This window comes from Microtus pennsylvanicus, chromosome X, assembly GCF_037038515.1.
Source record: "Microtus pennsylvanicus isolate mMicPen1 chromosome X, mMicPen1.hap1, whole genome shotgun sequence".
NCBI lineage: Eukaryota > Metazoa > Chordata > Mammalia > Rodentia > Cricetidae > Microtus > Microtus pennsylvanicus.
The window spans coordinates 134,525,994-134,543,719 of record NC_134601.1 but is presented as its reverse complement, the minus strand read 5'-3'; the positions used below and the strand labels follow the sequence as shown (position 1 = coordinate 134,543,719).

General features: G+C 46.4%; 1 protein-coding gene across 4 annotated transcripts in view; it reads right to left on the bottom strand.

Annotated features, from left to right (window-relative positions):
• Sytl5 (synaptotagmin like 5) overlaps positions 1 to 17,726 on the bottom strand; it is a 382,433-nt gene that overhangs the window by 161,481 nt on the left and 203,226 nt on the right. For all 4 annotated transcript variants that reach the window (XM_075957599.1, XM_075957600.1, XM_075957602.1 and 1 more), the window contains one exon: positions 17,213 to 17,321. In XM_075957599.1, coding sequence (XP_075813714.1) covers positions 17,213 to 17,321 — 109 coding nt within the window. The remainder of the gene's footprint in view (positions 1 to 17,212; positions 17,322 to 17,726) is intronic.

The following is a 17,726-nucleotide window of genomic DNA, read 5'->3' as shown; positions in this document are numbered from 1 at the left end:
GTCCTATGTGTGTGTGTGCTGTTTATGTGTGTGGTATGTGTGTGTGTGTGGCACGTGTGTGTGTGGTTTGTGTGTTGGTATGTGTGTATGGTATGTGTTTGTGTGTAGCATGTGTGTGTGTGTGGCATGTGTGTGTGTGCTATGTGTGTGTGTGCCATGTGTGTGTGCCATGTGTGTGTGTGCCGTGTGTCTCTGTGTGTGCTATGTGTGTGTGCCATGTGTGCGAGTGTGTGCCATGTGTGTGTGTGCCATGTGTTTATGGTGTGTGTGTGTGTATGGCATGTGTGTGTGTGCTATGTGTGTGTGGCATGTGTGTGTGTGGTGTGTGTCATGTTTGTGTGTGTGGTCTGTGTGTTTGTGTGTTATGTGTGTGTGCTATGAGTGTGTCTGCCATGTGTGTGTGTCCCATGTGTGTGTGTGCTATGTGTGTGTGTGCCATGTGTGTGTGTGTGCTATGTGTGTGTGTGTGCCATGTGTGTGTGTGGTATGTGTATGTGCTATGTGTGTGTGTGGTATGTGTGTGTGTGTGGCATGTGTGTATGTGTGTGTGGTATGTGTGTTTGTGTGTTATGTGTGTGTGCTATGAGTGTGTCTGCCATGTGTGTGTGTCCCATGGGTGTGTGTGCCATGTGTGTGTGTGCCATGTGTGTTTGTGTGCTATGTGTGTGTGTGCCATGTGTGTGTGCTATGTGTGTGTGTGCTATGTGTGTGTGTTATGTGTGTGTGCTATGTATGTGTGTGTGCTATGTGTGTGTGTGGCATGTGTGTGTGTGTCGTGTGTGTGTGTGTGTGTGTCGTGTGTGGTGTGTGTGTGTGTGCTGTGTGTGTGTGCTGTGTGTGTGCTATGTGTGTGTGTGCTATTAATGTGTGTGTGCCATGTGTGTGTGTGCTATGTGTGTGTGTGCCATGTGTTTGTGTGTGCTATGTGTGTGTGTGTGCCATGTGTGTGTGCCATGTGTGTGTGTGTGCTATGTGTGTTTATGCCATGTGTTTGTGTGTGCTATGTGTGTGTACCATGTGTGTGTGTGCTATGTGTTTGTGCTATGTGTGTGTGTGCTATCTGTGTGTGTGTGTGCTATGTGTGTTTGTGGCATGTGTGTGTGTGCCATGTGTGTGTGTGCTATCTGTGTGTGTGTGTGCCATATGTGTGTGTTTGGTATGTGTGTGTGCTATGTGTGTGGGTACTGTGTGTGTCTGTGCTGTGTGTGTGTGTGGTATGCGTGTATGGCATGTGTGTGTGTTGTGTGTGTGTGTTTGTCATGTGTGTGTGTGCTGTGTGTGTGTCTGCTATGTGTGTGTGTGCCATGTGTGTGTGCCATGTGTGTGTGTGCCATGTGTGTGTGTGCTATGTGTGTGTGTGTGTGCTATGTGTGTGTGCCATGTGTTTATGCTATGTGTGTGTGCTATGTGTGTGTGTTATGTGTGTGTGTGCTATGTATGTGTGTGTGCTATGTGTGTGTGTGCCATGTGTGTGTGTGCCATGTGTGTGTGTGGTATGTGTGTGTGTGTTTGGTATGTGTGTGTGTGGTGTGTGTGTGGTATGTGTGTGTGTGGTGTGTGTGTGTGTGGTATGTGTGTGTGTGTGGTATGTGTGTGTGTATGGCATGTGTATGTGTGGTTTGTGTGTATGTGGTGTGTGTGTGGTATGTGTGTGTGTTCTATGTGTGTGTGTGGTATGTGTGTGTGTGTTGTATGTGTGTGTGTGTGTGCCATGTGTGTGTGTGTGTGTGTGCTATGTGTGTGTGTGTGGTATGTGTGTGTGTGTGGCATGTGTGTGTGTGGTGTGTATGTGTGGTATGTGTGTGTGTGGTGTGTGTGTGGTATGTGCGTGTGTGTGGTATGTGCGTGTGTGGGTCGTGTGTGTGTGTGTGTGGTATGTGCGTGTGTGTGGCATGTGTGTGTGTGGTGTGTGTGTGCCATGTGTGTGTGTGCTATGTGTGTGTGCTATGTGTGTGTGTGCCATGTGTGTGTGTGTGTGTGGTATGTGTGTGTGTGTTTGGTATGTGTGTGTGTGTGGTGTGTGTGTGGTATGTGTGTGTAGTATGTATGTGTGTGTGTGGCGTGTGTGTGTTGTATGTGTGTGTGTTTGTCATGTGTGTGTGCTGTGTGTGTGTGTGGTGTGTGTGTGTGCCATGTGTGTGTGTGTCTGCCATGTGTGTGTGTGCTATGTGTGTGTGTGTGCTATGTGTGTGTGTGCAATGTGTGTGTGTGGCATGTGTGTTTGGCATGTGTGTGTGCGCTATGTTTGTGTGTGTGGTATGTGTGTGTGCTATGTGTGTGTGTGTGCTATGTGTGTGTGTGTGCCATGTGTCTGTGTGGTATGTGTGTGTGCTATGTGTGTGTGCTGTGTGTGTGTGCTATGTGTGTGTGGTATGTGTGTGTGTTGTATTTGTGTGTGTGAGCTATGTATGTGTGTGTGTGGTGTGTGTGTGTGTGATATGTGTGTGTGGCATGTGTGTGTGTGGTGTGTGTGTGACATGTGTGTGTGTGCTGTGTGTGTGTGTGCTATGTGTGTGTTTGTGCCATGTGTGCGTGCTATGTGTGTGTGTGGTATGTGTGTGTGTTATGTGTGTGTGTGCCATCTGTGTGTGCTATGTGTTTGTGTGTGTGTGTGCTATGTGTGTGTTATGTGTGTGTGTACTATGTATGTGTTTGTCCTATGTGTGTGTGTGCCATGTGTGTCTGTGTGCCATGTGTGTGTTTGCTATGTGTGTGTGTGCCATGTGTGTGTGTGTGGTATGTGTGTGTGCTATGTGTGTGTGTGTGCTGTGTGTGTTTGTGTGCTGTGTGTGTTTGTGGTATGTGTGTGTGTGGCATGTGTGTGTGTGGTGTGTGTGTGGTATGTGTGTGTAGTATGTATGTGTGTGTGGCGTGTGTGTGTTGTATGTGTGTGTGTTTGTCATGTGTGTGTGCTGTGTGTGTGCCATGTGTGTGTGTGTCTGCCATGTGTGTGTGTGCCATGTGTGTGTGTGGTATGTGTGTGTGTGCTATGTGTGTGTGTGTGGCATGTGTGTATGTCTGTGTGGTATGTGTGTTTGTGTGTTATGTGTGTGTGCTATGGGTGTGTGCCATGTGTGTTTGTGTGCTATGTGTGTGTGTGCTATGTGTGTGTGTTATGTGTGTGTGCTATGTATGTGTGTGTGCTATGTGTGTGTGTGTGGCATGTGTGTGTGTGTGTGGTGTGTGTGTGTGTCGTATGTGTGGTGTGTGTGCTGTGTGTGTGCTGTGTGTGTGTGCTATGTGTGTGTGCTATGTGTGTGTGTGCTATTAATGTGTGTGTGCCATGTGTGTGTGTGCTATGTGTGTGTGTGCTATGTGTGTGTGCTATGTGTGTGTGTGCCATGTGTGTGTGTGTGCCATGAGTGTGTGCCATGTGTGTGTGGGTGCTATGTGTGTGTGCCATGTGTTTGTTTGTGCTATGTTTGTGTGTGCCATATGTGTGTGTGCTATGTGTGTGTGCTATGTGTGTGTGTGCTATGTGTGTGTGCCATGTGTGTGTGCCATGTGTGTGTGTGTGGTATGTGTGTGTGTGCCATGTGTGTGTGTGTCATGCGTGTGTGTGCTATGTGTGTGTGCTATCTGTGTGTGTACTATGTGTGTTTGTGGCATGTGTGTGTGTGCCGTGTGTGTGTGCTATCTGTGTGTGTGTGTGGCATGTGTGTGTGGTATATGTTTGTGCTATGTGTGTATGTGTTTGCCGTGTGTGTTTGTGCGGTATGTGTGTGTGTGGTATGTGTGTGTGTGGTGTGTGTGTGTGTTTTGTATATTTGTGTGTTTGTGGTAGGTGTGTGTGTGTGGTATGTGTGTGTGGTATGTGTGTGTGTGTGGCATTTGTGTGTGCTATGTGTGTGTGGCATGTGTGTGTGTGGTGTGTGTCATGTTTGTGTGTGCTGTGTGTGTGTGTTCTATGTGTGTGTGTGTGCTGTGTGTGTGTTTGCTATGTGTGTGTGAGTGCTTTTTATGTGTTTATGTGCCATGTGTGTGTGTGGTATGTGTGTGTGCTTTGTGTGTGCCATGTGTGTGTGTCCCATGTGTGTGTGTGCTATGTGTGTGTGTGCCATGTGTGTGTGTGTGCTATGTGTGTGTGTGTGCCATGTGTGTGTGTGGAATGTGTATGTGCTATGTGTGTGTGTGGTATGTGTGTGTGTGGCATGTGTGTATGTGTGTGTGGTATGTGTGTTTGTGTGTTATGTGTGTGTGCTATGAGTGTGTCTGCCATGTGTGTGTGTCCCATGGGTGTGTGTGCCATGTGTGTGTGTGCCATGTGTGTTTGTGTGCTATGTGTGTGTGTGCCATGTGTGTGTGCTATGTGTGTGTGTGCTATGTGTGTGTGTTATGTGTGTGTGCTATGTATGTGTGTGTGCTATGTGTGTGTGTGTGGCATGTGTGTGTGTGGTGTGTGTGTGTGTGTCGTGTGTGTGGTGTGTGTGTGTGCTGTGTGTGTGTGCTATGTGTGTGTGCTATGTGTGTGTGTGCTATTAATGTGTATGTGCCATGTGTGTGTGCTATGTGTGTGTGTGCCTTGTGTTTGTGTGTGCTATGTGTGTGTGTGCAATGTGTGTGTGTGTGCCATGTGTGTGTGCCATGTGTGTGTGTGTGTGCTATGTGTGTGTGTTCCATGTGTTTGTATGTGCTATGTGTGTGTGTGCCATGTGTGTGTGTGTGTGCTATGTGTGTGTGCTATGTGTGTGTGGGCTATGTGTGTGTGCCATGTGTGTGTGTGCCATGTGTGTGTGTGTGGTATGTGTGTGTGTGCCATGTGTGTGTGTGTCATGTGTGTGTGTGCTATGTGTGTGTGCTATCTGTGTGTGTGTGCTATGTGTGTTTGTGGCATGTGTGTGTGTGCCATGTGTGTGTGTGCTATCTGTGTGTGTGTGTGGCATGTGTGTGTGTGGTATATGTTTGTGCTATGTGTGTATGTGTTTGCCGTGTGTGTGTGTGCGGTATGTGTGTGTGTGGTATGTGTGTGTGTGCTGTGTGTGTGTGTTTGGTATGTGTGTGTGTTTGTGGTAGGTGTGTGTGGTATGTGTGTGTGGTATGTGTGTGTGTGTGGCATGTGTGTGTGACATGTGTGTGTGGTGTGTGTCATGTTTGTGTGTGCTGTGTGTGTGTGTTCTATGTGTGTGTGCCATGTGTGTGCTATGTGTGTGTGCTATGTGTGTGTTTGCTATGTGTGTGTGTGTGCTATTTATGTGTTTGTGTGCCATGTGTGTGTGTGCTATGTGTGTGCCATGTGTGTGTGTGCCATGTGTGTGTGTGCTATGTGTGTGTGTGTGCTATGTGTGTGTGCCATGTGTGTGTGTTTGTGTGCTATGTGTGTGTGTCCTATGTGTGTGTGTGCTGTTTATGTGTGTGGTATGTGTGTGTGTATGGCACGTGTGTGTGTGGTTTGTGTGTTGGTATGTGTGTGTGGTATGTGTTTGTGTGTAGCATGTGTGTGTGTGTGGCATGTGTGTGTGTGCTATGTGTGTGTGTGCCATGTGTGTGTGCCATGTGTGTGTGTGCCGTGTGTCTGTGTGTGTGTTATGTGTGTGTGCCATGTGTGCGAGTGTGTGCCATGTGTGTGTGTGTCATGTGTTTATGGTGTGTGTGTGTGTATGGCATGTGTGTGTGTGCTATGTGTGTGTGTGCCATGTTGTGTGCCATGTGTGTGTGGCATGTGTGTTTGTGTGTGTGGTATGTGTGTTTGTGTGTTATGTGTGTGTGCTATGAGTGTGTCTGCCATGTGTGTGTGTCCCATGTGTGTGTGTGCTATGTGTGTGTGTGCCATGTGTGTGTGTGCTATGTGTGTGTGTGTGCCATGTGTGTGTGTGGTATGTGTATGTGCTATGTGTGTGTGTGGTATGTGTGTGTGTGTGGCATGTGTGTATGTGTGTGTGGTATTTGTGTTTGTGTGTTATGTGTGTGTGCTATGAGTGTGTCTGCCATGTGTGTGTGTCCCATGGGTGTGTGTGCCATGTGTGTGTGTGCCATGTGTGTTTGTGTGCTATGTGTGTGTGTGCCATGTGTGTGTGCTATGTGTGTGTGTGCTATGTGTGTGTGTTATGTGTGTGTGCTATGTATGTGTGTGTGCTATGTGTGTGTGTGTGGCATGTGTGTGTGTGTGATGTGTGTGTGTCGTGTGTGTGGTGTGTGTGTGTGCTGTTTGTGTGTGCTGTGTGTGTGCTATATGTGTGTGTGCTATTAATGTGTGTGTGCCATGTGTGTGTGTGTGCTATGTGTGTGTGTGCCATGTGTTTGTGTGTGCTATGTGTGTGTGTGTGCCATGTGTGTGTGTGTGTGCCATGTGTGTGTGCCATGTGTGTGTGTGTGCTATGTGTGTGTGTGCCATGTGTTTGTGTGTGCTATGTGTGTGTGCCATGTGTGTGTGTGTGCTATGTGTGTGTGCTATGTGTGTGTGCTATGTGTGTGTGCCATGTGTGTGTGTGTGGTATGTGTGTGTGCCATGTGTGTGTGTCATGTGTGTGTGTGCTATCTGTGTGTGTGTGCTATGTGTGTTTGTGGCATGTGTGTGTGTGCCATGTGTGTGTGTGCTCTCTGTGTGTGTGTGTGGCATGTGTGTGTGGTATGTGTGTGTGGCATGTGTGTGTGTGGTGTGTGTCATGTTTGTGTGTGCTGTGTGTGTGTGTTCTATGTGTGTGTACCATGTGTGTGCTATGTGTGTGTGTGCTATGTGTGTGTTTGCTATGTGTGTGTGTGTGCTATTTATGTGTGTGTGTGCCATGTGTGTGTGCTATGTGTGTGTGTGCTATGTGTGTGTGTGTGCTATGTGTGTGCTCCATGTGTGTGTGTTTGTGTGCTATGTGTGTGTGTCCTATGTGTGTGTGTGCTGTTTATGTGTGTGGTATGTGTGTGTGTGGCATGTGTGTGTGTGGTTCGTGTGTTGGTATGTGTGTGTGGTATGTGTTTGTGTGTGGCATGTGTGTGTGTGTGGCATGTGTGTGTGTGCTATGTGTGTGTGTGCCATGTGTGTGTGCCATGTGTGTGTGTGCCGTGTGTCTGTGTGTGTGCTATGTGTGTGTGTGCCATGTGTGCGTGTGTGTGCCATGTGTGTGTGTGCCATGTGTTTATGGTGTGTGTGTGTGTATGGCATGTGTGTGTGTGCCATGTGTGTGTGCCATGTGTGTGTGCCATGTGTGTGTGTGCTATGTGTGTGTGTGCCATATGTGTGTGTGTGCAATGTGTGTATGTGCCATGTGTGTGTGCCATGTGTTTGTGTGCCATGTGTGTTTGTGTGCTATGTGTGTTTGTGCTATGTATGTGTGTGCTATGTGAGTGTGCCATGTGTGTGTGTGCCATGTTTGTGTGCGTGCTATGTGTGTGTGTGCCATTTGTGTGTGTACTATGTGTGTGTGTGCTATGTGTGTGTTTGCTGTGTGTGTGTCTGCCATGTGTGTGTGTGTGCTATGTGTGTGTGTGCTATGTGTGTATGTGTGCTATGTGTGTGTATGTGTGCTATGTGTGTGTGTGTGATGTGTGTGTGCTATGAATATGTGTGTTCTATGTGTGTGTGTGCCATGTTTGTGTGGTATATCTGTGTGCTATGTCTGTGTGTGGTATGTGTGTGTGTGTGGCATGTGTGTGTGTGGTATGTGAGTTTGTGTGCCAAGTGTGTGTGCTATGTGTGTGAGCTATGTGTCTGTGTGCTATGTGTGTGTGTGTTGTGTGTGTGTGTGCCATGTGTGTGTGCTATGTGTGTGTGCTATGTGTGTGTGTGCTATGTATGTGTGTGTGTGCCATGTGTGTGTGTACTATGTGTGTGTGCTATGTGTGTGTGTGCCATGTGTGTGTGTACTTTGTGTGTGTGCTATGTGTGTGTGTGCCATGTGTGTGTGCCATGTATGTGTGTGCTATGTGTGTGTGCGCCATGTTTGTCTGCCAATTGTGTGTGTCCCATGTGTGTATGTGTGTGCTATGTGTGTGTGTCCCATGTGTGTGTGCTATGTGTGTGTGTGTGCCATGTGTGTTTGTGTGCCATGTGTGTGTGCTATGTGTGTGTGTGTGCTATTTATGTGTCTGCCATGTGTGTGTGTCCCATTTGTGTGCCATGTGTGTGTGTGTGTGCTATGTGTGTGTGCCATGTGTTTGTGTTATGTGTGTGTGTGCTATGTGTGTGTGTTATGTGTGTGTGCTATGTATGTGTGTGTGCTATGTGTGTGTGTGCCATGTGTGTGTGTTTTCCATGTGTGTGTGTGCTATATGTGTGTGTGCCATGTGTGTATGTGTGGTATGTGTGTGTGTGGTATTTGTGTGTGTGGTATGTGTGTGTGTGGTGTGTGTGTGTGGTATGTGTGTGTGTGGTATGTGTGTGTGTGGCATGTGTGTGTGTGGTGTGTGTGTGTGTGGTATGTGTGTGTGGTATGTGTGTGTGTGTGGCATGTGTGTGTGTGCTATGTGTGTGTTTTCTATGTGTGTGTGTGCCATGTGTGTGTGCTATGTGTTTGTGTGTGTGCTATGTGTGTGTGTGCGATGTGTGTGTGTTTGTGCCATGTGTGTGTGCCATGTGTGTGTGTGCTATGTGTGTGTGTGCCATGTGTTTGTGTGTACTATGTGTGTGTGCTATATGTGTGTGTGCCATGTGTTTGTGTGCCATGTGTGTGTGTGCTATATGTGTGTGCCGTGTGTGTGTGTGATATGTGTGTGTGCCATGTGTGTGTGTACTATTTGTGTGTGCTATATGTGTGTGTGCCATGTGTGTGTGTGATATGTGTGTGTGTGCTATGTGTGTGTGTGCCGTGTGTGTGTGTGATATGTGTGTGTGCCATGTGTGTGTGCGCTATGTGTGTGTGTGCCGTGTGTGTGTGTGATATGTGTGTGTGCCATGTGTGTCTGTACTATTTGTGTGTGCCATGTGTGCGTGTGTGCCATGTGTGTGTGTGCCATGTGTGTGTGTGCCATGTGTGTGTGTGCCATGTGTGAGTGTGCTCTGTGTGTGTGTTCTATGTGTGTGTGTGCTATGTTTGTGTGCTATGTGTGTGTGTGCTATGTGAGAGTGTGTGCCATGTGTGTGTGTGTGTTTGGTATGTGTGTGTGTGTGGCATGTGTGTGTGGTGTGTGTGGTATGTGTGTGTGTGCTATGTGTGTGTGTGTGCTGTGTGTGTGCTATGTGTGTGTGTGCTATGTGTGTGTGCTATGTGTGTGTGTCTGTGTGGTATGTGTGTGTAATATGTGTGTCTGTGTGTGCCATGTGTGTTTGTGTGCTATGTGTGTGTGTGTGCCATGTGTGTGTGCCATGTGTGTGTGTGGTATGTGTGTGTGTGGTATTTGTGTGTGTTCTATGTATGTGTGTGTGTGGTGTGTGTGTGTGTGGTATGTGTGTGTGGCATGTGTGTGTGTGTCATGTGTGTCTGTGCTGTGTGTGTGTGTGCTATGTGTGTGTGTGCCATTTGTGTGTGCTATGTGTGTGTGTACTATGTGTGTGTGTGCTATGTGTGTGTGTGCTATGTGTGTGTGTGCCATGTGTGTGTGTGCTATGTGTGTGTGTGAGATGTGTGTGTGTCCCGTGTGTGTGTGCCATGTGTGTGTACTATGTGTGTGTGTGTGCTATGTGTGTGTTATGTGTGTGTGTGCTATGTATGTGTGTGTGCTATGTGTGTGTGTGCCATGTGTGTGTGTGTGCCATGTGTGTGTGTGCTATGTGTGTGTGTGTGCTATGTGTGTGTGTGCCATGTGTGTGTGTGTGGTATGTGTGTGTGTGCCATGTGTGTGTGTCCTATGTGTGTGTGTGTGTGGTATGTGTGTGTGTGGTGTGTGTGGTATATGTGTGTGTGTGTGGTATGTGTGTGTGTGCTATGTGTGTGTGTGCCAAGTGTGTGTGTGTTTGGTATGTGTGTGTGCTATATGTGTGTGTGTCCTCTGTGTGTGTGTGTGCTCTGTGTGTGTGGTATGTGTGTGTGTTGCATGTGTGTTTGTGTTTGTTATGTGTGTGTGCTGTGTGTGTGTGCTGTGTGTGTGTGCTGTGTGTGTGTGCCATGTGTGTGTGTGTGACATGTGTGTGTGCTATGTGTGTGTGTGCTATTTGTGTGTGTGCCATGTGTGTGTGGTATGTGTGTGTGTGGCATGTGTGTGTGGTTTGTGTGTTGGTATGTGTGTGTGGTATGTGTTTGTGTGTGGCATGTGTGTGTGCTATGTGTGTGCGTGTGTGTCATGTGTGTGCCATGTGTGTGTGTGTGCTATGTGTGTGTGTGCTATGTGTGTGTGTGCCATGTGTGTTTGTGTGCTATGTGTGTGTGCTATGTGTGTTAGTGTGCCATGTGTGTGTGCGCGCTATGTGTGTGTGTGTGCTGTGTGTGTGCTATGTGTGTGTGTGCTATGTGTGTGTGCTATGTGTGTGTGTCTGTGTGGTATTTGTGTGTGTGGTATGTGTGTCTGTGTGTGGCATGTGTGTGTGCTATGTGTGTGTGTGTGCTATGTGTGTGTGTCTGCTATGTGTGTGTGTGCCATGTGTGTGTGTGCCATGTGTGTGTGTGCTACGTGTGTGTATGTGCCGTGTGTGTGTGCCATGTGTGTGTGCCATTTGTGTGTGTGCTATGTGTGTGTGTGCTATGTGTGTGTATGTGCCGTGTGTGTGTGTGCCGTGTGTGTGTGCCGTGTGTGTGTGCCGTGTGTGTGTGTGTCATGTGTGTGTGCTATGTGTGTGTCTTCCATGTGTGTGTGTCCCATGTGTGTGTGTGCCATGTGTGTGTGTGTGCTATGTGTGTGTGTGCCATGTGTGTGTGCTATGTGTGTGTGTGCCATGTGTGTGTGCGCGCTATGTGTGTGTGTGTGCTGCGTGTGTGTGCTATGTGTGTGTGTGCCATGTGTTTGTGTGCCATGTGTGTGTGCTATGTGTGTGTGTGCTATGTGTCTGTGTGTGCCATGTGTGTGTGTGTAGTTTTTTTGTGTGTTTGGTATGTGTGTGTGTGTGGTGTGTGTGTGGTATGTGTGTGTGTGTGGTGTGTGTGTGGTATGTGTGTGTTTGTGGTGTGTGTGTGGTATGTGTGTGTGTGTGGTATGTGTGTGTGTGGCATGTGTTTGTGCGTGGTGTTTGTATGTGTGGTGTGTGTGTGTGCTATGTGTGTGTGTGTGCTAAGTGTGTGTGTGTGGTATGTGTGTGTGTGTGGCATGTGTGTGTGTGTGGTGTGTGTGTGGTATGTGTGTGTGTGCCATGTGTGTGTGTGTGTGTGCTATGTGTGTGTGTGTGGTGTGTGCTATTTGTGTGTGTGCCATGTGTGTGTGTGCCATGTGTGTGTGTGCTATGTGTGTGTCTGTGTGCTATGTGTGTGGATGTGCCATGTGTGTGTGTGTGGTATGTGTGTGTGTGGTTGTGTGTGTGTGCTATGTGTGTGTGTGTGCCATGTGTGTGTGTGTGGTATATGTGTGTGTTTGGTATGTGTGTGTGTGTGTGGTGTGTGTGTGTTATGTGTGTGTGTGTGGTATGTGTGTGTGTGGTATGTGTGTGGGTGTGCTATGTGTGTGTGCCGTGTGTGTGTGTGGTATGTGTGTGTGCTATGTGTCTGGGTGCTGTGTGTGTGTGTGCTGTGTGTGTGTGTGGTATGTGTGTGTGTGGCGTGTGTGTGTGTGGTGTTTGTGTGGTATGTGTGTGTAGTATGTGTGTGTGTGGCATGGGTGTGTGTTGTGTGTGTGTTTTTGTCATGTGTGTGTGTGCTGTGTGTGTGTGCTATGTGTGTGTGTGCCATGTGTGTGTGTGCCATGTGTGTGTGCCATGTTTGTATGTGTGGTATGTGTGTGTGTGGTATGTGTGTGTGGTGTGTGTGTGTTGTGTGTGTGTGGTATGTGTGTGTGGTATGTGTGTGTGTGTGGCATGTGTGTGTGTGGTGTGTGTGTGTGTGGTATGTGTGTGTGTGGCATGTGTGTGTGTGTGGTGTGTGTGTATCATGTGTGTGTGCTGTGTGTGTGTGCTCTGTGTGTGTGCTCTGTGTGTGTGTGCCATGTGTGTGTTATGTGTGTGTGCTATATGTGTGTGTGCCATGTGTGTGTGTTATTGTGTGTGCTATGTGTGTGTGCTATGTATGTGTGTGTGTGCCATGTGTGTGTGCTATGTGTTTGTGTGCTATGTGTGTGTGTGCCATTTGTGTGTGTGTGCCATGTGTGTGTGCTATGTGTGTGTGTGCTATGTGTGTTTGTGTGCCATGTGTGTGTGTGCTATGTGTGTGTGTCCTATGTGTGTGTGTGCTGTGTTTGTGTGTGTGGTATGTGTGTGTGTGTGGCATGTGTGTGTGTTCTTTGTGTGTGTGGTATGTGTGTGTGGTTTGTGTTTTTGTGTGTGGCATGTGTGTGTGGTGTGTGTGTGTGGCATGTGTGTGTGTGGTGTGTGTGTATGTGTCATGTGTGTGTGCTGTGTGTGTGTGCTATGTGTGTGTGTGCCATGTGTCTATGTGTTATATTTGTGTGTGTGGTATGTGTGTGTTATGTGTGTGTGTGTGTGGTATGTGTGTGTATGTGTGTGTGTGGCATGTGTGTGTGTGGTGTGTGTGTGTGGTATGTGTGTGTGGTATGTGTGTGTGTGCCGTGTGTGTGTGTGTGCTATGTGTCTGTGTGTGGCATGTGTGTGTGGTGTGTTTTTGGTATGTGTGTTTGTGTGCTATTTGTGTGTGTGTGCCATGTGTGTGTGTGCCATGTGTTTGTGTGCTATGTGTGTGTCTGTGTGCTATGTGTGTGTATGTGCCATGTGTGTGTGTGTGGTATGTGTGTGTGTGGTATGTGTGTGTGTGCCATGTGTGTGTGTGTGGTATGTGTGTGTGCTATGTGTGTGTGGTATGTGTGTGCGTGGCATGTGTGTGTGTGGTATGTGTGTGTGTGCCATGTGTTGGTGCTATGTGTGTGTGCCATGTGTTTGTGCTATGTGTGTGTGCTATGTGTGTGTGTGTGCTATGTGTGTCTGTGCCATGTGTGTGTGTGCTATGTGTGTCTGTGCCATGTGTGTGTGTGCCATGTGTGTGTGTGCTATGTGTGTGTGTGTGTGCTATGTGTGTGTGTGTGCTATGTGTTTGTTTGTGCCATGTGTGTGTGTGTGCTATGTGTGTGTGTGTGCCGTGTGTGTTTGTGTGCTATGTGTGTGTGTGTGCCATGTGTGTGTGTTTGTGTGCTATGTGTGTGTGTTCTATGTGTGTGTGTGTGCCATGTGTGTGTGTGCTATTTGTGTGTGTCCTATGTGTGTGTGTGCTGTGTGTGTGTGTGGTATGTGTGTGTGTGGCGTGTGTGTGTGTGGTTTGTGTGTGTGGCATGTGTGTGTGTGCTATGTGTGTGTGTGTGTGCCATGTGTGTGTGCCATGTGTGTGTGTGGTTTGTGTGTGTGCTATGTGTGTGTTTGCCGTGTGTGTGTGCTATGTGTGTGTGTGCTATGTGTGTGTGTGCCATGTGTGTGTGCGCGCTATGTGTGTGTGTGTGCTGTGTGTGTGTGCTATGGGTGTGTGTTCTATGTGTGTGTGTCTATGTGCTATGTGTGTGTGTGCTATTTATGTCTGTGTGTGCCATGTGTGTGTGTGCCGTGTGTGTGTGCTATGTGTGAGTGTGTGCCATGTGTGTGTGTGCCATGTGTGTGTGCCATGTGTGTGTGTGTGTGCTATGTGTGTGTGTGTGCCATGTGTGTGTGTGTGGTATGTGTGTGTGCTATGTGTGTGTGTGGTATGTGTGTGTTGGGCATTTGTGTGTGTGGTATGTGTGTGTGTGCCATGTGTGTGTGCTATGTGTGTGTGCTATGTGTGTGTGTGCTATGTGTGTGTGTGTGCCGTGTGTGTGTGTGTGTGCTATGTGTGTGTGTGCCCTGTGTGTGTGTGTTCCATGTGTGTGTGTGCCATGTGTGTGTGTGCGCTATGTGTGTGTGTGCCATGTGTGTGTGTGTGCTATGTGTGTGTGCCATATGTGTGTGTGTTTGTGTGCTATGTGTGTGTGTGCCATGTGTGTGTGCTATGTGTGTGTGTGTGCTATGTGTGTGTGTTATGTGTGTGTGCTATGTATGTGTGTGTGCTATGTGTGTGTGTGCCTTGTGTGTGTGCCATGTGTGTTTGTGTGTTTTTGTGCTATGTGTGTGTGCCATGTGTGTGTGCTATGTGTGTGTGTGCCATGTGTGTGTGTGCCATGTGTGTGTGTGTTTGTGTGCTATGTGTGTGTGTGCCATGTGTGTGTGCTTTGTGTGTGTGTGCTATGTGTGTGTGTTATGTGTGTGTGTGTGCTATGTATGTGTGTGTTCTATGTGTGTGTGTGCCATGTGTGTGTGTGTGTGCCATGTGTGTGTGTGTGTGCCATGTGTGTGTGTGTGTTTGTGTGCTATGTGTGTGTGTGCTATGTGTGTGTGTTATGTGTGTGTGTGTGTGGTATGTGTGTGTGTGTTTGGTATGTGTGTGTATGTGGTGTGTGTGTGTGTGGTGTGTGTTTGGTATGTGTGTGTGTGTGTGGTGTGTGTGTGGTATGTGTGTGTGTGTGGCATGTGTGTGTGTGTGGTGTGTGTGTGTGGTATGTGTGTGTGTGTGTGGTGTGTGTGTGTGTGTGTACATTCTTTAATGGAACATGCCTTTATATATCTTGCCTTCATGTCTTCCATGGCACCTCTCCCGTGGTAATGTAGTTTATACCAAGAAAGGTCACATGCTGGGTGAAATTTGAGTGCATTACTATGTCATGTAGTTAACTAAAGGCCATGCTGGGGCGGCTGGTCCATAGGAAGACGTGCACCACTGTTGCCTTCACACAGGTTAACTTGGAAGACAAGGGTGCTCTGGCCAAGCTGGTGGAAGCTATTAGGACCAATTACAACGACAGATATGATGAGATCCGCCGCCACTGGGGAGGCAACGTCCTGGGTCCTAAATCTGTGGCTCGAATTGCCAAGCTGGAAAAGGCAAAGGCCAAAGAACTCGCCACTAAACTGGGTTAAATGTACTGCTGAGTTTTCTGTACATAGATATAATTATAAAACTTAAAAAAAAACAAAAAAAAAAACAAAAATAACTTTTGAGGAAATGCAGTTCAAGTTCTGATCCAGAATAGTGAGTGCACCAAACATGGATGTTTCTAAACACACTTAAACAAAAATTGAACTCAGGGGTCTATTAATAAGAATAATTTTGTAAAGGCACATGAAGTGTGGAAGGGGATGGGTTTGTGAGTCCAAGGGAGAGTTGCTGGTAAGCAGTATGGGTGGAAAAGATCAGAATACGTTGTATACATATTTGAAATTTTTAAAGAATAAAAAATATTAAAAATGAAAGCAACAAAATCCCATCTATATTCTTTAGGAAGATGGTACCGGGCCACCGTTTTATTTATTTTTTATTCAACAATGTTCTAAGTGGACAAATGGACTTGAAAGGTACTGGCATAATCATAACAGAATCTGCTAAGTTGTCTCTGCTTCAAAGGACCCTAGCAAAATGTCACTGTCAAAATGTCAGGACCTTCACTCTGCTGGAAAATTACATTTGGGGTGAGAATGAAGCTTAATGCAATGCTAGCCTTTGATGTTCAGAATCACCCCTTCTTCCTTTTGATAGCGTGAACCCTATCCACCTGCCAGGCTCCTTGTCAAGTCCGGCTTGTAGTCTGATGTATGTCTCGATAACTCTTGTGTACCTCCAAAGCAGCTAGTATCTATTTATTTAATATGTGTCATTTACCACCTATGCCATATCTTGTGACTTATTTCCACATTGCTATATTTCTGACCTTGATAGTTTGCATTGGCACTTTATAGTTTCGTACAAGCCTTTCCAACCTAGCTACTCTTTTAGGTGTTAAGCTTTCCTCTCCAACTGGATGTTACAGTCCCTAAAGGCAGAACCACAGCTGCCTGTTTTGAGTGACAGCAGGCCTCAGCCTGGAGCTATGGTAGTTTGAATGAGTCAGGATCTGTGTGACTCATGTTTGTCAGTTAGTGTTTTCCGGCTCCCATCTTTCTTAGTTGTGCGACCTAATGGGATGCCTGAAATAAAGTCTGCAAACTACAGCTCTTAACAGCATCTGTAGGCTCTGAGATCCTTAGGCAGTCAATCCATTTGTTTTTTTCAAGGTTAGGCACTATGCTAGATACCTAACGCAGAAGTAAAGAAGCCACCTGAGCAGCACTACAACAGCTTATTAAGTGTGTGTATATGGGGCCAGGGTCAGAGTGCGCAATGACACAGGCACAAGGCATTGTGGGTATCCTGATGAATAAATGAACGCAATACGATAGGGAGGATCAAATGCCTAGGAAAGGAGTTGAAGAAATTCAAGAAAATCTTTTGCATTTGTCGCTGCTAATTAGTAAACAAGGGGGTTAGTCAAGAGAGGCTGAGTTAAATTACACTTTTATTTCATTCCCACTCATAGTTCAGAACACTGAACAAATGGGAAAAGTCCACATTTCTTTGAGAGCTAGCTACAGTCTCAGTCAACATCAGCATTTCATGTTGGCTTCTGCTGAGGCAACAATGCAGTGCTACCTAGAGAGGGGCACCATGAGACTTGGCACATCTTAGAACCCTTGCTATGCAGCCCTCATTTGGGGGAACTCTCATTTTTTGTGGCACCTTACTGCCAGTTCCCAGAGCCTTCCTGCATCTTGTTCTCCGATATATTTCCCATTGCTCATTGCAGTACTCAATGTGCTAAGCTGAAGCAGTCAAATGTGACTTGTTTTTTCCTTAAGGAAGCCTACATTTTAAATATGTTCAAGTATCCATGCTTTCATTGGGTTGTTTTATATACCAGGGTTAGGTTGGAAGAGAGGGATACTAGCATTTGAACACAAAGGCTCTAGTCTTATAGTCAAGACTGACTTTGACCGTAGATCTGCCTGGAAATAATAGGAACCATTTGGCACAAGAATAAATAAGGCATGAAATAAAAAGTCTTACATGTTCAGGTCATCCAGGGATTTTGTTTAGTTTTGTATTTTGAGATAGGCTTTTACTGTGTAACAGCCTTGACTCTCTTGGAACTAATTCTGTAGACCATATGGGCCTTGTACTCACAGAGATCCACCTGTCTCTGCTTCCTGAGTACTGGAATTAAAAGCATGGACCACCACTGATTGGTTCCATCCAGGGAATTATTATTATTATTATTATTATTATTATCATTTTTAGCTGAGGTTGAAAGTACTTAAGACTGCATTTCCCTAGGATAAAGTGTTACCCCAGTTAAGTCTCTCACCTCCTCTGGGTCACTGAAGTCAAATCGGACATGAAAACACTAAAGATTATTTATTTTAGAGGGGATGAACCGCACTTACCCCTTCCTCTTGGATCCATCATGAGTGGTCTTCTGTCTGATTGACGATGAAGTGTCTGACTTGTCTACATCTTGGTGGGCTTGCTCTTGGCTTTGTATTTCTTCAGATCCTTATGGAAAATAGAAAATAATACAAAAGCAGAAAGGATAACACATTTCTCTTCTGCACTCATGTTCCTAGATTGCCACAAAACAAAAAAGCCTATACTAATCGGTAATGACAGTTCAGTCCCAAGTTATTTGGCATAAATAGGCATCTCTAATATGTTGAATGCTGTAGAGATAACTATGAATTAAGACCAGGACTCATCAGGACAAGGTTTGACACATTAAGCTTTCCTAGGAAGACTACAATAAAGGGACAAATAAAGGGACAAATTCATTATGCCTCTACAGATATCTTTAGGGTATGAAATGCTAAGTTTATGAAATCTCTAAGTCCATAGATTATAGGCACTAATTGATGTGGGAGTGTCATACATCAATCTGTTGATTTCATTGGTTATGTAATAAAC